Source organism: Pan troglodytes, chromosome 1 (assembly GCF_028858775.2).
Source record: "Pan troglodytes isolate AG18354 chromosome 1, NHGRI_mPanTro3-v2.0_pri, whole genome shotgun sequence".
NCBI lineage: Eukaryota > Metazoa > Chordata > Mammalia > Primates > Hominidae > Pan > Pan troglodytes.
This window is the reverse complement of record NC_072398.2, coordinates 183,527,215-183,555,104: the sequence shown is the minus strand read 5'-3', so window position 1 is coordinate 183,555,104 and position 27,890 is coordinate 183,527,215. Positions and strand designations below refer to the sequence as shown.

The window sequence follows — 27,890 nt, the reverse complement described above, 5'->3', positions numbered from 1 at the left end:
AAAATATGCAGGTGCTGAAATAACTTCTCTGGCCCTGCCTCTCTCCTTCCCCTGGTTTAATACTGATTATGCCAATTGTGTAGTAGGAAAAGAAAGCACCTCTTGCTAAGTGCCATTGTGGGCCAGGCACTTTCATACCTGATCTCACTTGGCTCTCAAAATGCTGAGAGGGGGCTTCCATTATTCTGTTTGAGGAAACTGAGGCTCACTGAGGCTTAAATGAGAACTGGCCCCAGGTCACTCTGCTCTTGAAGCTAGATTTCCTGATGCTGCAGTGGCTTGTCTTGCCTTCTTCTTTGGTGAGCTGGGCATTGTGACTGCACTGTCTTGTGTTCCATATGGTCTACCTTCAGGCGGTAGAATGCAGGGTGGGGCCAGGTGCAGTGGCTCTTGCCTGTAATTCCAGCACTTTGGGAGGCCGAGGCAGGTGGATCACCCGAGGTCATGAGTTCAAGAGCAGCCTGGCCAACATGACGCAACTCCGTCTCTACTAAAAATACAAAAATTAGCTGGGCGTGGTGGCGGGCACCTGTAGTCCTAGCTACTTGGAGGCTGAGGCAGAAGAATCACTTGAACCTGGGAATTGGAGGTTGCAGTGAGCCAAGATAGCCCCACTGCACTCCAGCCTGGGTGACACAGCAAGACTATGTCTCAAAAAAAAAAAAAAAAAAAAAAAGAATGCAGGGTGGGGAGGTTGAAGAGGCTTCTGAGGCAGGACCTGCTAGAATATAAACTGAGCTGACTCTTCATTGTTGTGGGTTAGGGATTGTCTGTAGATCTCCAAGTGTCATCTCCTTCCTCTCTGCTTCTGTAGCCCCTCTGGCCACCTCTATCATAACTGGCAGTTGTCTGTCTCTCCACCAGATTTCGAGTCTTCATCTCTGTCTTGCCTGGAGCACTTGCTAAGGGACTGGTCCAGAAGTACTCGGTGAGCAATGAAGGCTGAACTGAGGCCAGGAGAACTGAAGGAGGGATGGATCTGGGACCCATGTGGAATTGACGGGACTTGGCGCTTGCCTGAATGTGGAGAGTGAGTGGGGAGGAAGGAGCCCAAGATGATGATAACCACACTTTCATCTGGTGGTGGTCGGAAGGAAAGGGGAGAGGTCCATTTGCTGAGATATGGAATGCTGGAAGGAGAGCCGGCCAGGGCTGGAGGATGTACCGGGTAGAGGAAGAGATGCATTTCATTTAGGACATTTGGGTTTGAGATACCTTGAAATATCCATGTGGTTATGCCCAATGGGCACCTAGATATGCTGACCAGGAGGTGAGGAGAGAAGCTAAGAATCTACTTTGGCAGCTGAAGTTGTGGGAGCTGGAAATACTCTGATTATTTCTAATGTCTCAGCTCAGCCTTAAAGGATGGCATTCTTAGAAGAGTGGGGTGCTAGAGCTTTGAACTTCACATTTAATTCCAGCTCTACCACTTACTACTAGCTGTATGAAGTCAGGGAAACCACTTAACCTCTCAGAACCTTAGTTTCCTCATTTGCAAAACAGGAATAATAACAGTACTCACTTCACGGGGTGCCCAAACTTAAGTGCAATAATGTACATAAAGTGTTTACCAAATACAAAATGCTCAGTAATGGTGGCTGTGATGTCATCAGCTGAGACTGGAGCTGAGAGAGGGGCCCTTGAGCTCCATGCTTTGAGTTTGGATTTTGAACTGGATTTTGAGTTTGGAGTTTACAGGCCTGCTGTAACTAGCTTTGGTCACCTATACCTAGGGACACTCTATAGCATGGCTGGGGGACTAGGATGGGGCAAGTGAGATGCCCCAAATGTAAGGAGGCCCTGGCTCTCAAGTGCTGACTGCACTTGCAAGGCCCTGAGACTGAGCTCCCCTTAAACTCAGCACCTCAGTGGGCTCACTGTCCTTCCAGCCCTGCTCCACGTCCAAGTCCCTTGATCTGCCTGTCCCCAGGACAACCCACTTTAAGACAAGTCTCCTTCACCCTGTAGTTCCCTTGGAGCTGGGGATGGGTCTCCTGTCTCCTGGGAGAAGAAGTTTCCCAAAATAGGCTGGGTGCTGCATCCCCCTGGATGCCAGTTGTGGGTGGAACTTCTCAGACTGAGTTTTTAACAAACACTGCCAAAGACCCCCCATCCCCAGTGAGATGTGAGTGTGGTGTTTCTGGGTCAGAAGGCGGCTTTTTCAGACCCCCAGTCTGTGGAAGCCTACATTTTGTACTGTGTGTGTGGGTGTATGTGTGTGTGTGTATGTGAAGAAAAGCTGTTTTCTTTAACAGGGGGGTGTGGAGAGGAGGCAGCCAGAAAGGCAGCTCCAAGTTGTGGATTTCCTGGGGGCTCTTCATTTAAAGCGGCCGCACCACTTTCCACGATTCTGTTTTTTCAGAGAATGCTCTCAAGGCCTGGAGGGAGGGCATGACAGGGGTATGGGGGAGGGGGGTGGCAGAGAGGCAAGATGGTGACCCTGATCTGGAGCAGTCAAACATCCTCCCAGAGACAAAACCGGCCTGGCTCTGCCCTGCCCCGCTGCTTCATTACCTTGGCCCAGGTTCCCTAATGTCTGTGAGTGGGCCTGACACCTCCCCATCAGGATACTGAGGGCTGGCAAGGCGGCCTTCATCTCTGTCCCAGCTGGGGATGGAAGGCCAGGAGAAGGATGGGGGGACCGACTACTGGGAGGAGCAAAATGGGGAGGGGGCTGGGAGAGTGAATGGGTGGATTTGTGATTGGGAATGATCCAAAGGAGAGGGGGTAGAAGGAGGGGTGGAAAGGGAAGGGGACCGACCAAATACAGTGGGATAGGGCCAGGGGCTGATCTAACCGAGATGGGGAAGGGGTGAGTCTGGGTCTGGGAAAAACTGATCCAAAGGCAGAAAGGGAGGGGCGAAATGGAGGAGGGTACCGTGAACAGAGTAAGGGGGCTGGGAGAGGAAATTAGAGGGGAGGCGCTGGCCAGCAGGCAAGGCCTGAGCCCTCTCCCCCGGCGGTGGTTGGGGGGGGCCGTGTCCATATAAAGCGGGTTGGCGGCCCCTGCGGTCCCGGAGCCGCGCGGGCAGGGGCTGCCGCAGCCGATGGCGGGGCGCAGCGACATGGATCCGCCCGCCGCGTTCTCTGGCTTCCCTGCCCTGCCAGCGGTCGCGCCGTCGGGGCCGCCGCCGTCGCCGCTCGCAGGAGCCGAGCCAGGGCGGGAGCCAGAGGAGGCGGCGGCTGGCCGCGGAGAGGCGGCCCCCACGCCCGCGCCCGGCCCGGGGCGGCGGCGGCGGCGGCCCCTGCAGCGCGGGAAGCCGCCCTACTCGTACATCGCGCTCATCGCCATGGCTCTGGCGCACGCCCCGGGCCGCCGCCTCACGCTGGCCGCCATCTACCGCTTCATCACCGAGCGCTTTGCCTTCTACCGCGACAGCCCGCGCAAGTGGCAGAACAGCATCCGCCACAATCTCACGCTCAACGACTGCTTCGTCAAGGTGCCCCGCGAGCCGGGCAACCCGGGCAAGGGCAACTACTGGACGCTGGACCCCGCGGCCGCAGACATGTTCGACAACGGCAGCTTCCTGCGGCGCCGCAAGCGCTTCAAGCGCGCCGAGCTGCCCGCGCACGCGGCCGCGGCGCCGGGGCCGCCGCTCCCCTTCCCCTACGCGCCCTACGCGCCCGCGCCCGGCCCCGCGCTGCTGGCGCCGCCGCCTTCTGCCGGACCGGGCCCCTCGCCGCCCGCGCGTCTGTTCAGCGTCGACAGCCTGGTGAACCTGCAGCCGGAGCTAGCGGGGCTGGGCGCCCCCGAGCCGCCCTGCTGCGCCGCGCCCGACGCCGCAGCCGCCGCCTTCCCGCCCTGCGCTGCCGCCGCCTCCCCGCCACTCTACTCGCAGGTCCCCGACCGCCTGGTACTGCCCGCGACGCGCCCCGGCCCCGGCCCCGGCCCCGGCCCCGGCCCGCTGCCCGCTGAGCCCCTCCTGGCCTTGGCCGGGCCGGCAGCCGCTCTCGGCCCGCTCAGCCCTGGGGAGGCCTACCTGAGGCAGCCGGGCTTCTCGTCGGGGCTGGAGCGCTACCTGTGAGCCTGCGCCGCGCGGGCAGGCACCTGTGCGACCTGTGCCCCGGACCTGCGGCGCCGCCCTCGAGCGCCCCACCTCTGCCCCCCACCCTGGCTTGGAGCACACCCTGCGCCTCTCGTCGTGGCCTCCTGGACTCAAACTCCTGCTACATCCTTCTCCGTCCCCCATCCCTGGGGAGGCTCCCACCATCTCGCCACTGGACAGAAGCGTCCCCTTTGACCTGCCAGCCTCTCATTTCTTCTCCCTCCACTTGTGAGCGCCCCCAGCTTTGCGGCGCCCCCTACCCCAGCGCTGTCTGTGGGTCCCTTGCCCCGGAGCTGACTCGCCTCCAGTGAGTCCATACCCCAGGTTTCCTGGTGAGTTCCAAGCCTTTGGAAGCCAGATCTGTGATCCCAAGCCGCCTCCTCCACCGACTGTACTTCATCAACCTTCTCTCATGTTTTTCCGACACTTTAGAGGTCAGACTCCTGGGTTCATGACTTACTTGCTAGCGTCCCTTCATTTCCCCACAAGTTTGCCCCCCACCTCCACTTACCTGTCTGCCCTCAGCTTCTTCCTGGGAGAGAGCCCCCCTTTCACGTAGACACACCTGGCTGCCTTCTTCACGCCCTGAGGGCATTTCTTGGAGATTTCAGACAGGCAGCACCAGGGCTCCTGACTGAAAGGGGAGTTGGTGGGCCTTTAGGTCTGCCCCACCCCCTGGAAAACTTAGGACTTATTGGGTTATTATTATTTTTAATTAAAGCTGGTTTAATTAAAAAGAAAGAAACTTTTTTCTGGACTTGGTGTGCTGGCTGGTGACTTGGGGGAGTGGTCTGGGGAGACGGGTGAGCTTTATTCTAGATCTTGGGTTGCCACATGGGGTGAACCTCCTTGTGAGACATCAATCAGAAGTTCATGAAATGGGATTAGGAAGTGATTCTCCAGCAGGATTAGTGGCTAACACAATTTTGTTTTAAAAAGGAAGTGATTCAGCCATAGCTGTGCACATAGTAGGCCTAGTCAAATGCCATCTCCTGCATCTCAGCCCGGTAGAGACGAGATGGGCTGGGCATGTGTGTGTACACACTTGTGTGAATGTATCTGAGCAGCAGGTTGTCTGCTCTCTGGGATTATTCCCAGCTCCCATGGATAAAGGAGCACTGGCCATTGATTCACTCCTCCAGTTAGTTAATGTGCTGAGCCTGTGCTAGGCACTGGGGAAATATTACTGAATGGGCAAAATCCCTGCCTCATGGAGGTTGTGGGCCAGTGGGAAGAGTCATTAATCCAACCATCAACGCTCAGAGAAATAAGATAAATGCTCTACAGCCTTGCACTCAAAGTGTGGTTCACAGACCTACAACATCACCTGGGAGCTTGTTAGAAATGCAGAATCTGGCAGGACGTGCTGGCTCATGCCTGTAGTCCCAGCATTTTGGGAGGCCAAGGCAGGAGGATCGGTTGAGGCCAGGAGTTTGGGATCAGCCTGGCCTAACGTAGTGAGACCTCATTTAAGTAAATAAATAGAAATGCAGGATCTTGGCCCCACTCAGACTCACTGAATCATCAGATTCTGCATTTTAGCAAAATTCCCAGGTGACTAGTATGCATAGTATTCTAGAGGAAAGGCGCTGGCCTCAGGCAAGGGGCTCAGCCTAAAAGATTACGCTCTCTACTATAAAGATTGAGGCCAGGTCACAGAACCACACCCCACCCACTCTGAACTTCCAGGCACTGCACCATTGGCTATGCCCCCTGTCTTACCTCCCCTGCTGGATTGTAAGATAGGGCAGAAGGGATCTGAGCTGATCCCTGACTGTCCCCAGCACCAAGGACAGGGTAGCACTGAGCAGAGACTCTGAGGTGTGAGGGAGGGAGTTGGCCTTTGACCCTGTCCTGCTGTCTGGTGCTGACCCAAATGCTAAGCATCAGGCTTTTTCAAGCTCCCCCACCCCAGGGCTCCCAGTCTAGTTGAGCCTGAATTAGGGGTAGGAGAAGATGGGGGAGGTAGTCCCCCATCTTGAACCCAGGGTGAGTGTGATTTGCGTGCAGGACGTGCAGGATGTGCCTCTCTTGGATACCAGAGTTTGAAGCTCTGGGGTGGTGATGGAAGATGAGGGTGGACAATGGGCCGCCCATAGAGGAGAAAGTATGAAAATCTGAGAAGGCCAGGAAGGCCCTCTTTGAGGGGAGGGCAGTAGGTTTACACAGTATGGTAGGAAGTGACCTGGATAGACCCCCTCCACCAGCTATTAGCCCCTTTGAGCAAGGGTCAGATCTGATTTGCCTGATGCACAGCAGTCCTTCACTTAACATATTTTGACTGCTCGAGGGCATGAATCCCTGCTGTCTGATACTGTGCCTGACTTACAGAATAATGACTGAGTGGACAGTACTTTGACTTTGGCACCTTCTTATCCACTGGCAATCCTCATAGTGACCTATAGAAAGAGTGAAAGAGGTGAAGGTGGAGGCTATTTCCCAACTTCTAAGTTTAGTAAACTGCCCCTCCCTAGGCCCAGCAGGTAGCAAAAGATCCGGCCCTCGGTTCTCTAGGAAGTCGAGCTCCGTAAAGATCAAAATGCAAACTTGCTTTTGCTCCAAACGGTATTATAGCCCCTCCTCCTGCCTCAGAGCCTCTGTTGATAAATTCTTTCCTAGTCTAAGAAATCCCAGGGAAGGAAAGGACTCTTCTCGCTCTCCTGAAGCCAGGAACTGCTTCCTGAGCTCTGAATTCAATTCTTGCTACTACCCTGCAGGTCTCGGTCCCAGGATCTTGGAACACTTCGAGGACAGGTAGAAAATATCTGTAGGGAAATACTAGGAGGGTCACCCTTGAACTGGAAAATCAGATTTTTATTTTTTAAATGCTTCCTTAATTTTCCTTTATTCAGGCTGGGCATGGTGGCTCATGCCTGTGATCCCAGCACTTTGGTAGGCCGAGGTGGGTGGATCACCTGAAGTCAGGAGTTTGAGACCAGCCTGGTAAAATACATGGTAAAACCCTGTCTCAACTAAAAATACAAAAAGTAGCTGGGTGTGGTGGCGCATGCCTGTAATCCCAGCTACTTGGGAGGCTGAAGCAGGAGAATTGCTTGAACCCGGGAGGCGGAGGTTGCAGTGAGCCAAGATCATGCCACTGCACTCCAGCCTGGGCGACACAACGAGACTGTCTCAAAAAAAAAAAAATCGAAAGCAGCACATAATTTGACAAGTCAAGTAGCAATCATAGACTTATAGTGGTATCTTGCACCACTCTCAGGATCTCTGCTTTGTTCCATACAAAAATCCGCTTTCAATTCATATTTCTCTTGAAATATACTTCCATATTTCCATGCTTCTACTCATCTCTCTTGAAACAGTAACGATTAACTTCCTATTATGATAGATGAACATGTACCTCTAAAATCTCTTATCTCCTTCCATTCCCCCTCAAATTACCAACTTTCGTTTAAAGTTTTAGCATTTACATTGTTACTATGTAAATATTGTTCTGTGATAAGCTACTAGTGTACTACAATTATAATTCCTTTTGTGTGTGTGTGCAACCTTTTATTTTACCAGGACTTAATAATGCCTTATTTTTTCATTTGTTCAACTTCCTTTGCACCTACAAAGGTACAAAGCTAAATCTATGGGAAGCTAAATCTTCCCATACCTTCCAGTAACACTGTGGTACAGCTTTTCATGAGGTGAGGTCAAACTTACCAGGAAACCTATAATTGCTTTTGGTGGTTATGCTTTTCCCTTCCTGGGGCATCTCTCCCAGAACCCTCCAACCTTCGGCTCATCTGGACTGATGGTGCTCCAGGTCGGCTGAACAGAGCTGGATCTGGAAATTCCCTTCACCATTACCTTGGGAATTCTATGTCCTGTTTTGGATCTTCTACTTCCTGATATCCCTATTTTCCCTTTTTTCTTAGTTTATTCCCTTTTCTCAGTCGAGGTAAAATTTTTTGGAAACTTTGCACATCTGAAATTGTTTTAGCATGAGAAGCTAAGCAGGCATTTGACAATGAAATATTTGCGTCAATGCTGTGCTTCTCTGTAGACCTTTTTTTTTGGAGGGAATCAGAGAATGGGAGATATTTTCTCAGCTTAGTATGCTTTACCTGTAGGGAAGCAGGGAAGGTGGTGGAGTATTATGGAAATGAGGGGTTAAGAGTTTTGGCAGGAGGACAGGGCAGGAGAACTCTGGAGATTTCCTTATAGGAGAAGGAAACCTGAGAGGAGAAGCCCTGAGAGGGGTGACTTCCTGACTTAGAGGGAATTGGAACACAGGGAGGGTAGCTTTGGGCCCAGGATGGTGCTGAGCTGGTTTGAGGGCCTCCTGGATCCATTTAAGAAGGAAGCCAACATTACCCTGGCACATGGAAAATTGAGTACATAGGAAAGTGACACCCTTGGCAGTGACACTGGCAAACATGGTAACAGAGAGGCTCCTTCAAGAGAGCCCTCCACTGTAGTGACTGGATTGGTTTTGAGCCCAAGTGTATTACCTCTCTGGGAGATCCTAGAAGTATGGGGGTGAGGGGATTTTGCACGATACAGGTTATTGTGGTTTACTTTTAAAGGGAAAGAATTCTGTGGACTTCCAGTACTGACTTTAATTTTTTTATTATAATGTCAGTATTTGCAGGTATAAATTCCTTAGACTTGTATTTCTTATGTGATTGTTAAAATTGTTTATAAATTAAATTCAAACAATGAAATAAAAATTCAAGTGCATAACATTAGTCAAATGTAAAAGAATATATTGTGGCTGGGCGCAGTAGCTGACGCCTGTAATCCCCAGCACTTTGGGAGGCTGAGGTGGGCGCATCATGAGGTCAGGAGATCGAGACCATCCTGGCTAACATAGTGAAACCCCATCTCTACTAAAAATACAAAAAATTAGCCAGGTGTGGTGGCACCCGCCTGTAGTCCTAGCTACTCGGGAGGCTGAGGCGGAGGAATCGCTTGAACCCAGGAGGCGAAGGTTGCAGTGAGCCTAGATCATGCCACTGCCCTCCAGCCTGGCGACAGAGTGAGACTCCATCTACAAAACAAAACAAAAACTATATATAATATAGTTTTGCTGAGACTACATCACTTGCTCCGTGAATGTGGCTCTGACTTCTCCATAGCAGGTTTTCTGGGTTTGTCATTCCTCGGGCCATGTGATGACTAAAGTCACCATTTTTAATTTTATTGATTGATTGATTAAGACAGGGTCTCACTCTGTCACCCAGGGTGGAGTGCAGTGGTGCAGTTATACCACACTGCAGCCTTGACCTCCTGGGTTCAATCGATCCTCCCGCCTCAGCCTCTCGAGTAGCTGAGACTACAGGCTTGCACCACCATGCCTGGCTAACACCATTTTTTTCTTTTGAATGAACTGCAGGCATTCCTTCATGTAGCAGGCCATGATACCAACGGGCCCAAATACAGCATATATGTATAAAATCTACATTTTTTTTTGCCTCATCTCAAGATTAAAGTAGCACTACCTGATAATAAATGGAAATAAAGACTTCAAGTATTAGGTATCTCTTACAAGGAAGTCATCTAAGTGATCCAGAATATGCTTATATGAATGTGCTTATTATAGCGAAAAAAACCAACATTCAAAAAGTTTTATAAATTCCCACATGAATAAGAATATATTCTTGGGCCAGGTGCAGTGGCTCACACCTGTAATCCCAGCACTTTGGCCGAGGCGGGCGGATCACCTGAGGTCGGGAGTTCGAGACCAGCCTAACCAACATGGAGAAACCCCATCTCAACTAAAAGTACGAATTAGCCGGGCATAGTGGTGCATGCCTGTAATCCCAGCTACTCGGGAGCTTGAGGCAGGAGAATCGCTTGAACCCAGGAGGCGGAGGTTGCGGTGAGCCAAGATTGCACCATTGCACTCCAGTCTGGGCAGCAAGAATAAAATTCTGTCTCAAAAAAAAAAAAAAAGTATATATTCTTGGACCATACTTCAAACTAAGCAATTAAACATTTAAAAACATTTATCTAAATAAATAACTCTTTGGTTAGAAGAAAGTTGCCATTACAGACTATTTATAAATTAATAAAGGTAAGAACAGTACATATTAAAATCTAAAGGATGTAGTCAAACTTGTGCTCAGAGGAAATTTCATAGCCCTAAATATGTCACGGACACAGAGTTAGAGGGGCCCTGGGGTGGGGTAGGGAGACCAGTTACAAGGCTACTGCAGCATCCAGGCAGGAAAGGGTGGTGGTTTGGTAGAGGTGGAGGTGCAAGTGGAAAAAAGTAGATATGCAAAGCTATATAGAAAGAATCAGCCATTGGCTAACATCATCCTAATCTACTAAGGCCAAACGCTTTCCCATTTAATCATAGCCTCAGGCCAACCCTGAAAGCTTGGAGTGGTCATTTTGCTGGTAGTCACCGCTGGTCTGGCTTGCCTAATTTAAAGAGTAACTAATTTCAGTACACCTATTAGCCCAGAAGGAACAGACAACATTGTCAGAGATGGTTCCTCCACTGCTCCCACCAGAGGGCACCTAGGTTAGCTGTTTTTTTCCTGTGAATTCTGTCAAACCATTGAGGAACCTATTTCTCTAGTTACATAAATTGCTCCAGAACACAGAAAAAATGGAAGTCATCCCAATTCTACGGACTATGTTATCTAATTATGTTATCAAAACCTGATAAAGGAATACACAAAATATAGCCTAATCTCACATATGAAAGATGATGCAAAACTTGTCAGCAATATATCAGCAAATTAAACTTAGTAATGTATTACAAAAAATATATGCAATCGTGCAGTTTATTCCTGGAATGCAAAGATGGCATTCTTAGAATTATTTGCTCCCCATTGTAGGAACTGTGCATCATCACCTTTATAGATGATGAAAATCAGGCTCAGAAAGGTTAAGTGACTTACCCAGGTCAAGCTGCAAAGTGACTGATCCAGGACTTGCTTCCAGGTCTGCCTGGCTTCAAAGTCATTCTCCTTTCTCTCAGGAAGAAACAAGTGGAGGTGGAAACTTGGATGAAAAGCCCCAGGCACCAATAAAATTATTCAGTTCACCCTAATATCCTCCTCCCCTACACCCGCACCCACTGTCCCGATCTTGAAAAGAGCCTTTCCAGCCGTGATGACAGGTCTTTGGTTTCCTCTTTTTTTGTCTGTCTTCCACTCCCCACACCCTTTCCACACCCGAATACTCCCCTCTCTCCCCTTTCCCTCTTTCTAATCTCCTTTCTCCCATCAATTTTTGGAGATAAAAGCGCCACCTATTGGCCACCTCGTGTGCACCTGATTTGAGCAGGAAATCACTGGAATGAAGTCAGATCCATTTGGATGCTATTTTGGGCTGGCAGGAGCCCCTGGTGGCTGAAAGGCACTTGCTCCAGCAGGGAAACCAATTGTTTGGTGCAGAAGAGGAAAACTAGCTGCAGTTCCCACCTCCTCTAGAAAACCCTCCCAGATCTTTCACCCTCCCCACTTCCTCTTGACAGGCTTTGGTAGTTGCTCCACTGCAAATGGAATTGGAATGGGTGTGAGGTTGGTGGCCCTAGGTGCAGACAATTTATCTACTCTGTAAGAGGGAGACAGAGGAAAGGGGGCTGGGCTGGAGGCAGAAAACCTGGGGTCTAGTCTCAGGTCAAACACTTAGGCAAGTCCTTTCCTTTCTCTGCACTTCATAGCAATTACTGCCTCTCCCCAAGTCCCTTGATTGTGCCAGGTCCTGTGCTCTTTCCCAGCTGAGGACTCAGAGATGTCTCAGACACTGTCCCTGCTCAGAGAGCTCAAATATTGGCAGATGACAATATAGTATGTAGAATGCTTTATGAGATGAGGGGTTGCTAGGTCTCCTTGGTCACTCACCAATTCCAGCCTCTATCCTGACTCAGCCTCAGTCTACCTCAAAATAGAGAATGTGCCCGATCCTCTCTGTCTGGGTAGGGATGGCCTTTGTGACTGCTAAAGCATTGTGATGATGGGTGAGGATTTTCTACCCTGCCTGACTGGGGCTTCCCAGACAGCGCCTGTGTCTTCTCTGTTCCACTATGTCCCTCACTGGGCAGCCTGGCCAGAGCTGGGCATACTGCAGCTTTGGTTTGAACTGCCCTTATTGGAGGCTGGACTTGGGGTTTAGGGAGTTGATGAGACTTAGAGACAAGAGGCCTGGACCCTGCTTGAGGGAGACACAGGTCCCACCCTGGGCATCAGTCTGTCTCCCTTGAGTTATGAAGGGGCTGGGGTTTTGTGGGCTTCACAAAGGAATGCTTCCTGAAGGTGGTGGGTTGGAGTTCTGAAAGGAGGGAGGGGAGGGCCTGCTGCTCCTGTTCCTGTGAAATCCCTTCTTCCTCTATCCATCCTAACCCCTGTCCAGCTGGCAGACTTTCAAAGTAACTTAGATGGGACGAACAGAGGGAGGGAGCCAAAGACAGAGGGATGGGAACAGAACAGGAAGGAGGAAAGGCAGAAAATCTGGGGTCCTAGCTAGCAGACTCAACTGCTTCCCTGTCTGATGGGCAGGCAGATGATACTCACAGGCACCTCACATGTCTGGCTTCATGTCCCTTGCTTTCAACATTCATAGCCACCAACCATATTTTCAAGTTGGAGCCCATAAAAAGTGTTCAGCCCATAGTAATGGTTTTTATTCTTATGTTCTGCACACTCAGTCTTAGTTATTGAAATAATCCAACTGTTTCTTTTAAAGTTTTTATTTAATTGTTGAATAAGTAATACATTCACTTCACTTTACAAATATAAAAAAGTCATCCATGAAGTCTCCCATTTGTTTCCAATTTGCCCTAGTGTATAATCAGTTACTAGATTTTTATTCATCCTTCTAGATATTTTTGTTTCATACGTAAACCAATACAAGTATACATTATTTTCTCCTTGAAAAACACAATTGGATGCATGTTTACACTGTTCTATATATCTTGAAATTTTTTTTCACTCAACAATGTATCTTGGCTGGGTGCAGTGGCTCATGCATGCAATCCCAGCACTTTGGGAGGCCAAGGTGGGTGGATCACTTGAGGTCAGGAGTTCGAAACCAGACTGGCCAACATGGTGAAACCCTGTCTCTGCAAAAAATACAAAATTAGCCAGGTGTGGTGGCACTTGCCTGTAATCCCATTACTCGGGAGGCTGAGGCAGAAGAATCGCTTGAACCCGGGAGGTGGAGGTTGTAGTGAGCCAAGATCACATCACTGCACTCCATCCTGGGAGACAGAGCGAGACTCCATCTCAAAAACAAAAACAAACAACAAACAAACAACGTATCTTGGTGCTTTCTCCAGCTGAGTACATAAAGAACTTCTATATTCTACTTTTACAGTATACTGGTCCCTTTTTCAGATGTTTCATTATTTGCTTAACCTGTCCTTGATAGACATTTATGTTGTTTCCAACCTTTTGACATTCCGAACAGCACCACAATGTGACTTTGTACATATGTCATACCATATGTGTGCAGGTACACCAGCAGGAGAAATCCGTGGAAGTGGATTTCCATGCAGCCTTTGTCAAGGCACTATGTCCCCTGTGTGGTCACACTGGCTCCTTTCAACAGCAGTCCCCTTTTATTTCTCAAAGGGACCCTTGGTGACCACAGTCAGATTTTCACCTTCTCAAACCCGACTGCCTTCTTCTCCAGGGCCTTTCCATCAGTCTGCCACCAGTCCCTTCACAAGGTATCCTGGCCTCTGGATTTGGGAAGCATGGGTACTTGCCATGCCCACCCTGGGGTGTGCTGTGCCGTGGCTGTCAATCCATTCAGGGTGGTGGCTCCTTTTCCTTTTTAGCCCCCAAATCCTGGGCATCCATGGCAGGTATAGGGAACCAGCTTTTTGGACCTCCACCATTCAGGCCTCCAGGCTTCCTGCCAAATGGTGCTGTCTCCCCATCTGGGTCCCCAGTTGTGACTCCTTTCTTCTGACCATAGGATAATGCTGTAAGATCTGCTCCACAACTGTTTCAGATTTCCCATTTCATTGCCTCTAGTCCCCCAGATATGAGTGGCCCCAACTTTGAAGGAAGGTGTGGATGAGGAAAGATCACACAGAGCCCCTGTGAGAGGTGTTCATGTAACTAATGGGGAGTCAAATTTCAAGGCTGGAAATGAGGCCCTTGGCAGACTGGGAACCTCTGGGTTGCCCAGGCCTGTGATGTCAGCTCATGTAGCAGTTGTCACCATTTGGGGCTGACCTAGGCAGAGGATGAGGAGTAGCCTGTTCCAGCAGACCTTGAGGGGGCTGGGCAGGGCAAGGCCAGGCAGTAACATGATGATTATTGTTGTGATAGGTATGGCACAGTAGTTAAGAGCCCTGATTCTAGACCCAGATTGTCTGTGATGGAGATACACTTCTCATATGTTGGATGAGGAAACTGAGGCCTTAGAAGAGGCAGGGGCATGCTTGAGGTCACATAGGAAGTCAGAGAGAAGACAGAGAGTAGGGCCCAGGCCTCTTGGCTCAGGCCCCACTGTTCCTCTGCAGTTGCAGGAACAAACCAGTGGGTAATGCATTTTCATGGCAGGATGGAGGTGTCCCTGAACATGTCAAGGTTGGAGAGGAGGGCAAGGCACCTCACTGAGACATCCTGATCCATGACGGGCTCCAGCTAGAGCACTAGGTCTCAGGAGTCCCCATGAGGTAGCAGGATAAGAAATTTCCCTAGTCCGTTTCCAACCCAGCTATCTGGATGCTTTACAAATGAGGAAATGCAGGCTTACAGAGATTATTTGTCTGAGACTAATAAGTGGTAAGAGCGTAATTTGAACCCAGCTCTAAGACCTGAACTCTTCTTGCTACACCTGGGTGCCTCTATGATTCATACTCAGTGATTACCCAGCCTCCACTCTAGCACTTCCAGTGACAAGGAACTCAGAGCCACCGAGGTAATCTACTACATCTCAGAGACAGCCCTGTTAGAATGTTCTCCTTGCATGGAGACACAGAAAGTGAGGCTTTTTACCCCTTTCTGGCTCTCTTTTGCCTTGGTCTCTCTGCCCCAGATGAGCCCTGTGGAGATTGGGAGATGCTGGCTGTGTTAAGCCTTTATTCTCCAGGCTAATTACCTCAGATCTTTCTTTCGTGTTTATAGGACATTTTCTCAAACTTTCGTGCGTTAAGCAGGGTTAGGTTCAGTTGTGAATGACAGACTGGCCCCCCCCAATCCCACATCAGTGGTCTAAACAAGACCAAAGTTTATTTCTCTTTTACATAACAGTCAGTGCAGGCAGTTCAGGGTGGTATGGCAGTTCAGTGGTCTCAGAGACCCAGGATTCTTCCCTTTTGTGGCTAGGCTATTTGTGAAATTCAACTCAACTAGCAGAAATCCACCTCAACCTAGCTTAGCAAAAGGGGAGATTTCTTTCTTTTTGAATGTCTGGAAAGTCTAGGGGTTCCAGTTTCAGGCAGAGCTGGATCCAGGGACTCAAACACTATTTTTAAGTCTCTTTCTCTCTTTAGGCTGTTTTCCTCTGTGTGTGGGCTTTGATGTCAAACAGCACTCTCCATGTGGCAGGGAGTTGGCTTCTGACAGCTAAGCCTGTGTCCTTGTCTTCTGATCCAAAAGGAGAGGTGCTCCTCCCAGAGTCCCAGAGTGCCAGTCCCATGGTCTACATAGTCCCAAATCTCAGAGTCCATATGTCAAATCATGTAGAAGGGGTGACTGGCTACTTAGGTCACTTACCACTGCCTGGACCAATCACTGGGCCTTGAACTTGCAATGGTATGTATGACCCAGTTGGTTGCCTGTCTGCTCCTGGGGAGTAATTGTGAGGGGAACAAATTGGATAGCCCCGTCAGGACCACATGGAACACAGGAGGGAAGGTTTCCTTCAACAGAGGGCCAAGACATGCAAAAACTGTAAGCATGTTCAGCTCATCATGCCAGGGAAACTGCGTTTTGTCTTACAAGCAATGTGGAGCCCCTGGAAGACTTTGGCAGGGCTCAGTCTGGAAGCTGGTTTGATTTGTCACAACCATTTTAAAAGGAGGAAACTGAGGCAGAGAGAACAACAGACAAATCCAATGACTGCTACAGCCAGAAACCATGGATAAACTCTGTCTGAGAGGGAGACATGTTCTCCTCCCCTCAAAGATGGGGACTGATGGGAGAGAAGCAACCTCTGTTCTTAGCGAACACGTAGTTCTATTGATGATCTGAGCTACAACCTCTGTTCCCAGTGAATACAGAATTCCATTGATGATTTACTGATGAACTCCCTAGAGTTCTATAGGGAGTCCCAGAGAGAGAGATATGCCATACCTTCCTTTCTTCCTTCCTCTTTTCTTTCATTAATATATCCACATATCTAACATTAATTGAGCACCTACTGTGTGTCAGGCTTTGTGCCTGGCAGGAGGTAGAGTGATTAATAATGATGATGCAAAACATTTATTGAGGTTTTTTTTTGGTTTGTTTTTGTTTTGTTTTTTTGACACAGTCTCACTCTGTTGCCCAGGCTGGAGTGCAGTGGCATGATCTCGGCTCACTGCAACCTCCACCTCCCGGGTTCAAGCAATTCTCCTGCCTCAGCCTCCCAAGTAGCTGGGATTACAGGTGCCCACCACTGCACCTGGCTAATTTTTGTATTTTGTTTTGTTTTTGAGACGGAGTCTCACTCTTTTGCCAGACTGGAGTGCAGTGGCACGATCTTGGATCACTCCAACCTCCGACTCTCTGGTTCAAGCTATTCTCCTGCCTCAGCCACCCGAGTAGCTGGGATTACAGGCATGCACCACCACGCCCAGCTAATTTTTGTATTTTTAGTAGAGACTGGGTTTCACCATGTTGGCCAGGATAGTCTCGATCTGCTGAACTCGTGATCCGCCCGCCTCGGCCTCCCAAAGTACTGGGATAACAGGCATGAGTCACCATGCCCGGCCTAATTTTAGTATTTTTAATAGAGATGGGGTTTCATCATGTTAGCCAGGCTGGTTTCCAACTCCTGACCTCAGGTGATCTGCCTGCCTCAGCTTCCCAAAGTGCTGGGATTACAGGCGTGAGCCACCACACCCGGCCTTTATTGAGCTCTTTCAAAGTTTCAGGCAGTAGGCTAAGTGCTTTACATGTGCATCATCTCTTTTAATCCTTACAGCAATCCAATGAGGTAGGTACAATTATTATCCCCATTTTGCATAAGAGGAAAGATAAAGATGAACACAAAATGAGCCCTGTTCTCAAGGAGCTCACAGTCTAAAGCAGGGATCCCCAACCCCCTGGCCACTAACTGGTTCCTAACCGGTGACCTGTTAAGAACCTGGCCACACAGCAGGTTAGCTGCGGGTGAGCAAGTATTACCACCCGAGCTCCGCCTCCTGTCAGATCAGTGGCGACATTAGATTCTCATAGGAGCACAAACCCTATTGTGAACTGCGCATGTGAGGGATCTAGGTTGCATGCTCCTTATTTTTTATTTATTTATTTATTTTTGAGACTGGAGTCTCACTCTGTTGCCCAGGCTGGAGTGCAGTGGTGCAATCTCGGCTCACTGCAACCTCTGCCTCCTGGGTTCAAGGAATTCTCCTGCCTCAGCCTCCCAGGTAGCTGGGACTAAAGGCACCCACTACAACGCCCAGCTAATTTTTGTATTTTTACTAGAGGCGGGATTTCACCATGTTGGCCAGGTTGGTCTCAAACTCCTGACCTCAAATGATTCACCCACCTCAGCCTCCCAGAGTGCTGGGATTACAAGGTGTGAGCCACCATGCCCCGCCTGTTGCGTGGTCCTTATGATAATCTAACTAATGCCTGATGATATGAGGTAGAACAGTTTCATCCCAAAATCATTTGCCCACCACCACCTTGGTCTGTGGAAAAAACTGTCTTCCATGAAACCAGACCCTGGTGCCAAAAAGGTTGAGGACTCCTGGTCTATAATAAAATCTACAGACTGAAAAACAAGTAACAAAAACAGATGGAGCTAAGAGCTTCAGGAACACAGAGGTGGGAGTCAGGTGAGCGCAGGAGTGTTGTCAGGGAAAGCATCTCACAAACTTGATGTGTGAAATTAACTAGGAAGGATTAGAAGTGAGCCAGGCAAGAGTGAGCCACCTGCAAAGGTGAAGAGGGAAGAAAGAGGAAATCAGGTGTGAGTAGAGAACAGGAGTTGGAGGTAGGGGCTGGGCAAGCAGGTAGGGGCCAGGCTGCCAGGTATCCTGTGCAGACAAGGACTCTATACACAGAAAGTGATGCAGCTCTGAGAAGGCCTCAGGCTACTGAGCAGGTATCACTAGAGCCTCATGCAAATCACACTTCCACCTTTTCCACTAACTGAATTGCAAGCACCAGAAGGCCTCCTGTTGATCTGGGGTCTCAGCAGTGCCCTCTGAGTGTATGAGCAGGAGAGGTTTCTCAGCTCCTCCTTCCCTTGGGTGGTGGTGGTGGATGGGGGAGGGTGGTATTTTCCAGAGTTGAGTCTGTTCCCAGACCTTAGCCCTGCCCACTTGCTGATGTAAGAAATGCAGCCAACCCCTGAAATGTGAAGTCCTTCCAAGTAGCTTGATCTGGGCTGAGGATGGGAGAAAGAAGGGTCTGGCCTCCCAGCACAGCATTGCCCTCCCTGCCTCATCCTGGAGCAATGACCACTCTCTCAGTTTCCTCCTGCATTCCCCGCTCCAGTGTGAAACCTCAATTTAGGTCTCACCCATCAAAGTGAGTTCTCCCCAAATTACCTGCTCCCCATCCAGGTGAGATGAAGAGCACCCTGGCCTGGGAAATGGTGTAGGGTTCTAGTTCCACCTCTGCTACCAGTCTGCTGTGTGATTTTGGGCAAGTCATCCCTCTCTCTGGGTCTCAATTTCCCCATCGGTGAAATTAACTTTGAAAAATCAACAGTCCAATTTTGGAATGAATAACTTCAGTCTTTATTCACTGGGGGGTGGGGTGGGTTGGGGCAGGGAACGGCATGCCCAGCATGCAACACAAGGCGTGGGTGGAGTGGATTCACAGTCTTTTTGGAGAAGAGCAGGCAGGAAGCAGGTTGGCTGTGCAGTGTGGCCTGAGAATGAGCTCAGAACAGGAAGAGGGGAAGAGGAACTGGGCTGGCCAGAAGGCTTCTTTCTGGAAGAGGCAGGACTGGAGCAGGGATTTTGAAGCGTGGGTACAGGTTGGAAAAAAAAGCAAACATAAGCGAAGAGTGGAGTCCGGAGGTTAAAAGTCTCTGGATAACTTTTCCAAGCGGGTGGAATGGGAGTAGGGTGAGGAAAGGGTGCTTTGTCTCAGAACCAGTCCTTTAGTACCTGACTCTGTGTGGATGAGAGGCTCCTCCAGAGGTCGCTGTTCCCCAGGAATCCATTACTAGCGTCCGCACCGCGAGGCCAGAGCTCCCACTGTTCCCCTGGCTTTGCTTCTATGAGGCTTACGCGGCTCTGCATCTGCCCAGAGGACTCAGGGACCCGGCAATATTTCCGCCCCCACGAGGGTACTTACGGCCTCGCCAGTTACCCTGTCTGGGACTCAGAAGGGTTACACGTGAAGGTGAGCGCATGTCCATGTCTATGGTACACACAGGTCGCTATGGCTCTGCACCCTCCCTCCTGCGCTGCCCCAATTCAGGGCCCGGAAGGGCGTCCTGTTCCCGAGGTGCCACTGTGCCAGCAGGCGGCGTGTAATTGGTAGGAGGGAGGCTGCCGCTGGAGTACTCTTGGCTGTCCCTCAGTGCGATCCCTGCATGAACTCCTTTTCCATGCTACAGTCACAGACCCTCAACCCAGGCGCACCCTCACCCATCCTCATTCCCCACTAGGGTCTCGCTGCTGACCCCGAGCAGGTTTGTCGTCCCCGACCAGGTCGCAAGGCTTCAGACTCTGGGGGGAAGTCGCGGGCCTGAATGATAAGCCTTCCAGGCAGTCCTGGGTCCACTCTGTGGACACCAAGCATGAGGTCTGGAGGGGAGGACACAGGACACAGGATGCAAGACAGGCGCCCGTCACTCAGGGTCGCAATCCGCCATACAGAGCCACTGTTGTCCAGAAGACAGACACATGAGGACAGAGAAAGAGAGGCTCGGCCCAGCGGGCCGAGAAACCCACAAGAGCGCACTTAGACATGAAGTTCTCCTTCCCAGATGCCTGGAAGCGTCCCCCACTGCCCCTGGCCGCCTCTGCTCTCAAGAGCGTGGAGCCTTCCCTACCACTCCGGGAACTCTGTGATCTTCAGGACCGGCGGGTTTCAAGTGGCGCTGTTTTCGGTCTCTCCTGAGGTCGCAACCCTCTTCCCACGAACAACAGCCCACAGGCTCCGCAGCTCGCCTTGGTCTCAACAACCGCGCAGTACTTGGGTGCTTAAGCGACTCCCCTACCACATAGTCCAGGGCTGGGGGCGGGGGAGATGGGGCTGGGAGGGGACAGTGGCCAGGAGTAGCGGAAAGAGAAGATGTAAATTCACTCTCGAACTTTGCCCGGCAGACTCATGGTGGTTATCTCCGCGCCAGCGCCTGAAGTGGGCAGGTGGGCTTCAGAGTTGAAGGTGCACACACTGGAGCCCCAGTCATTTCTGTGCATGGGGAACATGTCTGAGGTCTGCCTCCGCGGGTCACAGGATCTGGAGTCTCCCGCCTCCCACCTGGGCTAAGGGAGCTGATCGCTTCTGAGCAGCCGAAGATCCGGGTGGAGAAAGGGGCCGGGAGCTGTACCGGCTGAGGCTAGACAGCTATCTCGCTTTGGAGCTGCAGCTAGGTCCAGAGTGGGAAGGAGGCTCGCGCCGGCTTTGCCGCTTTCCCTGAGGGTGTCCAGTTTTGTGAATAAAATTAGAGAAGTCTGCGGGCGTAGTTCCCCAAGCCCAGCTCAGGCTTCCGTTTGCAGCCCGGCGCTGGCCGAGCTCGAACCGCTGGAAAGGGCCGCGTGCAATCGTTCCGCTGTGCCCCAGAACAAACTCCGCTTCAAGCCAGTGCCGCTTTCCGGCAGTTTCCTGATTGACTTAATTAGATCCGCATAATCGCTGGAGGGCTTTTCTTTCCCAGAGCCGAGAACAGCTCATTTATGGGGACCAAAAGGAAGAGAGGGAGAGACGACGCGGACGCCACTGATAGCAACGTACTCTTCGCAAAAAACACTCAGTAACTAGTGGAAAAGCCCAACAGGCATCCCCCTCCGCCCGCCAACGCTTCCTCCCAATTGTTCTGGGCTGCACGAGGGAGATGGCCGGGCCGTGGAACAGATGCAGAAGGAGGCCGGGCACGACTAGAGACGCTGTAACCAAGACCCGCAGAGCCTGTGGCTTCCCGCTCTTTGGCGGCTGCAGCAGGCATGGTGCTGGAGCCCAAGGCTTCTGGGAAAGAGTCCAGGTTTTCGCGGAGGGAGCGACGGACTCACGCGGGATCGCAGGCACTGCGCAAGACGCCGAACAGGCTGAGCCGGCAGGCGAAAGAAGTAAGGGTCACAGAAGAAGCAAAGAAAACGAAATAAATTCCGAATCCCGCGGTGGCCCTTCTCCCAGTCCCCAGTGCGCTTACTCCTGACACTGTTGAAAACAAACTGGCCCAGAACCTTGGAAGGGATGAGAGGCTACTAGAAATCCCTCTATACAGAGAGGAGCTCGGTTAGAGAAACAGCTATTTGGATAAACAGAGGGGTTCTGGGCTGGGAACCCGGACACGTAGGTCCAACCCAGCTTAGCGCCCCTCAAAAGCCTGACAAGTAACATGATCTCCTGGACCTCAGTTTCCGCTCCTGTAAAAAGTATGTATGTGAAGGGTCTGGATTCTCCCTCCCCAACCCTGCAGAGCAGAAGCTGGGGATTCTGTACTCCCCTTCCCCAGTGTAGGTCTCAGTAGCAGTGAATGTGCAGCAAGGCCAGGCAGAGGCAAGGGCTGGCTGCTGTAGCTGCTTGGTAGAACTTCTTCTCTGAAGCAGGAAATTTGGGCAGCAAGTGCCCTGGCTAGTCTCACCCTGACCGAAGCCTGGGGAGCCAGGGGAGTGCTGGCAAGGAAGGAAGCTACTGGTTCCCATTTGCTGTTTTAGAAACGAGGACATTCAGGCCGGGCAGGGTGGCTCACGCCTGTAGTCCCAGCACTTTGGGAGGCCGAGGCGGGTGGATCACCTGAGGTAGGGAGTTTGAGACCAGCCTGACCAACATGGAGAAACCTCCTCTCTACTAAAAACACAAAATTAGCCGGGCATGTTGGTGCATGCCTGTAATCCCAGCTATTTGGGAGGCTGAGGCAGGAGAATCATTTGAACCTGGGAGGCTGAGGTTGTGGTGAGCTGCTGAGATCAGGCCATTTTACTCCAGCAGGGGGGCAACAAGAGCGAAACTCAGTCAAAAAAAAAAAAAAAAAAAAAAAAAAAAAGAAAAAAGAAAAAAAAAAAGAAAGAAAAAGAAAAAAAAGAAATGAGGACATTCAGAAGGTGAAATGGAGTAGGATGACGCCAACACTGTTTTTCTCTCCACTTGTTTAGATACTAGCAGAGTTGAGCTGGGTTGGAGTTGGTGTGTGGTCCGTGGTGTGGGGTATCTGTGAGTGGGGTTCTGGGAGTGTGAGACAGATATCCATGTAGTCAAGAGCAAGCTTGAGGTATGTGTAGGGTTGCCAGATAAAATAAATCTGCTAAATCTAGCAACCCTAGGTATGTGAGTTTCCTTGGACTCATGCAAGAAGCTTCTCTCCAAGACCTTTTTCCCCGGACAGTCTGTCACCCAGGAAATTCCAATTCCAGGGCTACTAGTCCCTGTCCAATTTGCTGTCCATGGTTTGAGGACGAGATTTCTCTTTTTTCCAATGACAGTTTATGCTGGAACAGCACATTAAATGGATCCCCTTGGTCAGAGGTCCCAGAGGGGGCCCAGGCGACTTCCTCTCAAAGGACATGAGTAGTCAGACCTGCCTTCCATTTTTTTCTGCCCTTACCTTGGGGGGATGAAGAACTCTATTTTGAGGATTCTGTGAAAAGGGTTGCAACCCAACTCTGTTCTATTTCTTTGCAGGAGCCTGGGTGAGTTCTTTCTCCCTATCCTGGGCCTCTGTAGCTCCATCTGTGGAATGGGAGAGTTGGATTAACACCAGGCTATCCCGTAGATTGGAGGCTGCTGTTAGATGAAACTGCAAAGTGTTCTCAGTACCCTTTCCTAAATGGCCTAGAATATGGCTACACTTATACATCAGTTCTGAGGTGGGTGTTACTAGCCTCATTTTTACAAAGGCAGAAACAAAGCGCAAAGAACCTTGCCCAAGGTGACAGACAGGGTAAGTAGTGAAGGCAGGATTGGAACCCCAGGAGCCTGACTTAAGGTCGCTGCTCTTAACTACTATGCAGACCAGGAAACTGAGGCTCCGAAGCGGGGAAGTCACCTAATGAGGGTCACACAGCCTTGCTACAGCGGAGGCAGCTGGGATTCCGGCCTCGCACGCCCGAGCTTTGGCCACTGTGCGGCGCTGTCGGGGCAGCAGCCCAGGCATCCGCTCAGTTCCTGCTCACGTCCAGCGCCCATCTCCCCTTCCGTGCCCCAGAGGCTGAAATGGGCCCAATCTGTGTTGAAGCTGCTTGTTTCTGGGTCCTGGAGGGAGGCCGGGGGAGAAAGAGGTCTAATAGGATGGGCAGGAACCCGGCTAGCGAGAAACAAGGCACAGGGCCAACCTTAGTTGCACAAGACTTTTGAGAGATGAAGGCAACACTTGGTGGAGGTCAGGGTTCACTGAGGGGGTGTCGGGCAGGGGGCGGAGGAGGTCCTGCCGCCTGTCGGTGGGGCCCAGAACCCTGGGAGCCAGGAAGGTGGGGGGTGTCCAGTCCTCAGGGCAACTGGGGCCAGGGAGAGGGGAGGGAGAAATTAAGCGGATTCCCAGGCCCATGAACAGACATCCAGACAAATGCCGTTTCCACAGAGACTCACGGAGAGTGAGATAGTCACAGAGACTGAGACAAACGGATGCCGAGATCGAGAGGGTCGGAGAACAGGCAAACTCGGAGCAGTAGACCGGCCCGCGCCCCGGGAACGCGGCCACAGCGGCCGGCGCTCTGCCCGGCCTCTCCGCGCGGAGAGGGGTGGCGGGCCCGACAGCGGAGGGAGGAGAGGGCGCCGCCGCAATCTCACCTCTCCCAGGCCCAAGGCTGCGGGCGCCAAGTTCGCTCCTGGTGATCACTCGAATGCGTCTCCCCTCGGGCTGGAAGCCGTGCGGGCTCGGGTGGGCGCCGGCGGGCCGCGCTGGGGCGGCGTGGGTCCCGGCGTCTCAGCCTCGCGCTCCCACTGCGCTTCGGCCCGGTGGCCCGGGCGCCGCCTTGGGGAGAGGACAGGTGGGGACCGCCGCCACTTCCCTGGCTGCGGCTGGCGCCCGAGTGAGCCTTAACATCCAGGGGCTGAGCGTTCTGAAGGCGGCGGCTTCAGGGAGCACACGGTGCAGGAGCGGCGGCGAAGACAAGGGCCCGCCTCCGGCCACTCGAGCCCAGCTCCCGCCGCGGCGGCGGTTTGTTCCCGCCGGGTCCCTCAGCGGAGGCGCTACGCCCGCCCCTGTCGCCTCGCCCCACCCCGCCCAGGGAGCTCCGCCCTAGCCCGCAGCTCTTCCGCCTTAGGCAGCCGCTAGGCGGGAGGGACAATCCCCAACCACCAACCACTGCCACCCCGAGAGGACTAGGGGCTGAGGCCCGCCCAGGTAAGGGAAAGCCTCAGCTCCTTCCGTTGCGCCCCAGCGGCGGGTCCCAGCTCGGATTCCCGGGGTAGTGGCGGGGGCCGCCGGCGGGTCGTGCCCTGGAAGGTGAGCGCGGCCGAGCTGGGCCGCCAGGGGGCGCTGCGGAGCCGGGGGACACCCCTCCCTGCCTGCCTCAGTCCCCCGCCCCCTCCCCGCCCGCGCGCAAAACGCACTCGCCCCAGAGGCAGCGCGGCCGAGCCCGAGCCGCTGCCGGAGCGGAGCCGGAGAGTGGCGGCGGCGGCGGCAGCGGCACCATGACCCTGGGCAGCTGCTGCTGCGAGATCATGTCCTCCGAGAGCTCCCCGGCCGCGCTGTCCGAGGCCGACGCAGACATAGACGTGGTGGGCGGCGGCAGCGGCGGGGGGGAGCTCCCAGCTCGCTCCGGGCCCCGCGCCCCCCGGGACGTGCTCCCCCACGGCCACGAGCCTCCCGCGGAGGAAGCCGAGGCAGACTTAGCCGAGGACGAGGAGGAGTCTGGTGGCTGCTCGGACGGCGAGCCCCGCGCTCTGGCGTCCCGGGGGGCGGCGGCCGCAGCGGGGAGCCCGGGGCCAGGCGCGGCGGCGGCCCGCGGCGCAGCGGGGCCCGGGCCGGGACCGCCGTCGGGGGGCGCGGCGACGCGGAGCCCGCTGGTGAAGCCGCCCTACTCGTACATCGCGCTCATCACCATGGCCATCCTGCAGAGCCCCAAGAAGCGGCTGACGTTGAGCGAGATCTGCGAGTTCATCAGCGGCCGCTTCCCCTACTACCGGGAGAAGTTCCCCGCCTGGCAGAACAGCATCCGCCACAACCTCTCTCTCAACGACTGCTTCGTCAAGATCCCCCGCGAGCCGGGCAACCCGGGCAAAGGCAACTACTGGACGCTGGACCCGGAGTCGGCCGACATGTTCGACAACGGCAGCTTCCTGCGGCGCCGCAAGCGCTTCAAGCGGCAGCCCCTGCCGCCGCCGCACCCACACCCGCACCCTCACCCGGAGCTGCTGCTGCGTGGCGGGGCCGCGGCGGCGGGGGACCCCGGCGCTTTCCTGCCCGGCTTCGCTGCCTACGGCGCCTACGGCTACGGCTACGGGCTGGCTCTCCCAGCCTACGGCGCACCCCCGCCGGGGCCGGCCCCGCACCCGCACCCGCACCCGCACGCCTTCGCTTTCGCCGCGGCAGCCGCCGCCGCTCCTTGCCAGCTGTCGGTACCCCCAGGCCGCGCCGCCGCGCCTCCACCCGGACCTCCGACGGCCTCGGTGTTCGCAGGCGCGGGATCGGCCCCAGCTCCTGCGCCTGCCTCAGGCTCGGGCCCGGGCCCGGGCCCCGCAGGCCTGCCCGCCTTCCTGGGCGCGGAGCTGGGCTGCGCCAAAGCCTTCTACCCGGCGTCCCTGAGCCCTCCCGCAGCCGGCACCGCGGCGGGTCTGCCCACCGCACTTCTGCGCCAGGGCCTCAAGACGGACGCGGGCTGTGGTGCAGGCGGCGGGGGCGCCGGGGCAGGGCAGAGGCCTTCCTTCTCTATAGACCACATCATGGGCCACGGTGGCGGCGGGGCAGCACCCCCGGGCGCCGGCGAGGGCTCTCCGGGACCGCCATTCGCGGCAGCCGCGGGTCCTGGGGGCCAAGCCCAGGTCTTGGCCATGCTGACTGCTCCGGCCCTGGCTCCCGTTGCTGGCCACATTCGCCTCTCGCATCCCGGGGACGCGCTGCTGTCCTCAGGGTCCCCGTTTGCCAGCAAAGTCGCCGGCCTTAGTGGCTGCCACTTCTGACCGCAGCAGGCCCAGGGCCGGTTAGGTCCGCACTCCTCAGCCTCTCCCGGGAGTTCCTGCGGTCCCAGCGGAACTCAGGGAGTCTATTTATGAAGTCTCCAGACCTTGGGCCGGCACGCGTGACACGGCACTTCAGGCTCCACGCACAGAATCTCGCAGATAGTTGGGACTAAGCGGGCTCTATCGCTCAGGGCGACAGGCCCGGGGCTACGCGAAGAAGTCGCAGGCCAAGATTCTTTACAGTTTGAGAAATAAAAGCAGGGGGGTGGGGGCTTCGTTTTTTTCCCTGCCTCTGCGCCTCTCGGCGAACACATTCCGGGAGAGATGCCTGGCCAGGCTCCACGGATCCCGCCAGAAACACCAACAGAGGGTCTCCCTTTCTGCCTTTCCCCTCTCACTTCTTCCCCAACGTTGAGACCCTGCTTGTCCAATATTATAATTTAAAGACATCTATTATCTGCTTTGTGCTTAAAAGAAAAATTCAACCTTTTTTTTTTTTTTTTTTTTTTTGCTGTTCTCCAAGGAAGTTCGTTTCCTCTGAAGGCTAAACCAGTGTCTACGCAGGCGGAGCTGAACGGAGAGGTGAAGCAGGGGGTCTTTATATTCCCTGCAGAAACCCTGGATCCCACTCCACTGAGGAAAATCCTTTCTCTTTTGTGTTTGGGTGCTTTTAAAGGAATTTCTTTCCTTTCCCTTGGCTGGCTGGGTCCAGCCATCTCCGGCCAGCAACCCTGTCAGTGTTCCACCCTGTCCCAGGCCCTGTGATATTTATTGTGGCTAAAGGCAATGAGATTGGGTGGAAGAGAAGGGTCTGGGCCAGGGACTCGAGAGGTGGGGGTGGAGTGGGCGAGGGCACACCCTGTGGCAGGGGGTCCTATAATTTTGTGTAAATATCTGTACAGCGGGCTGCTCTCGGCGTTCTCTGTCCACTGGGTGTGCATTGATTTAAACTTCTCCACTGTGGGGAAACTCTGTGAAATCGTCTGATGGTCTGTGTGGAAGAAAAGAAAAATCTGTCTGCCCCCTATTCCCCATTGGTGTCAATTGAATAAATGTATGTGAACTTCAGCAGTCACCAGCTCTGTCTGCTTGCCTGCACTCCCTTGCCCCTGATGGGGCTGTCCCAGAAAAGCTTAGCTCCCCAGCAGAGGGGGAGTGAGGAAAGGCCCCTGGGCAGCCCAAGCAGGCAGAGAGGGGTTTGAGCTTAGAGGATGCAAGGGGCACTTTGGTCTTGGCCTTCAGCTGTTAATGAGGCCGAATCTCTGGGAAGCCTGTGGCCTCTCCAGCACTTTCATTTTCGTTCTAGTCCTAAGAAGGTTGTTGCCTGGAGTTTTGCCTGGGGTTGTGTTTCCAATGCACCTGAGGATTCTCATGTCCTTCTAGTTTGGATGTTGGCATGGCCTGGGCAGATCTGGGTGCTAAGGGTTCATGAACACTCTACCCACTAAGTACAATTTAAGGTGAATATATCTGGTGATGTGTACTCTGTATGCCTCTGTTTCTGAGTGAAGGGCTTTTATGGAACTTATGA

The 27,890-nt window shown here is 53.0% G+C and overlaps 2 protein-coding genes and 2 long non-coding RNA genes across 4 annotated transcripts; 2 read left to right on the top strand and 2 right to left on the bottom strand.

Annotated features, from left to right (window-relative positions):
* The first annotated feature begins 2,964 nt into the window (after positions 1-2,964).
* On the top strand, positions 2,965-4,803 carry FOXE3 (forkhead box E3). Its single transcript, XM_016962721.4, has one exon. It carries the CDS (start codon positions 3,048-3,050, stop codon positions 4,023-4,025), a length of 978 nt encoding a protein of 325 aa, XP_016818210.1. The 5' UTR covers positions 2,965-3,047; the 3' UTR covers positions 4,026-4,803.
* Positions 4,804-6,368: 1,565 nt separating this feature from the next.
* Positions 6,369-11,889, bottom strand: LOC107976935 (uncharacterized). Its single transcript, XR_001721256.3, has 3 exons — positions 11,855-11,889; positions 10,907-10,979; positions 6,369-6,445 (listed from the first exon to the last, which is right to left on the bottom strand). It is a non-coding gene; the product is annotated as an uncharacterized LOC107976935 (long non-coding RNA).
* A 6,948-nt stretch (positions 11,890-18,837) lies between these two features.
* LOC129143718 (uncharacterized) lies at positions 18,838-22,298 on the bottom strand. Its single transcript, XR_010153998.1, has 2 exons — positions 19,237-22,298; positions 18,838-19,072 (listed from the first exon to the last, which is right to left on the bottom strand). It is a non-coding gene; the product is annotated as an uncharacterized LOC129143718 (long non-coding RNA).
* Positions 22,299-24,657: 2,359 nt separating this feature from the next.
* FOXD2 (forkhead box D2) lies at positions 24,658-27,427 on the top strand. The gene has a single exon (XM_003954368.6). It carries the CDS (start codon positions 24,872-24,874, stop codon positions 26,357-26,359), a length of 1,488 nt encoding a protein of 495 aa, XP_003954417.4. The 5' UTR covers positions 24,658-24,871; the 3' UTR covers positions 26,360-27,427.
* The last annotated feature ends 463 nt before the right edge of the window (positions 27,428-27,890 follow it).

Coding starts and splice junctions, on each gene's coding strand:
- FOXE3 (XM_016962721.4), top strand. CDS start 3,048: ATGGCGGGGCGCAGCGACATGGATCCGCCCGCCGCGTTCTCTGGCTTC.
- FOXD2 (XM_003954368.6), top strand. CDS start 24,872: ATGACCCTGGGCAGCTGCTGCTGCGAGATCATGTCCTCCGAGAGCTCC.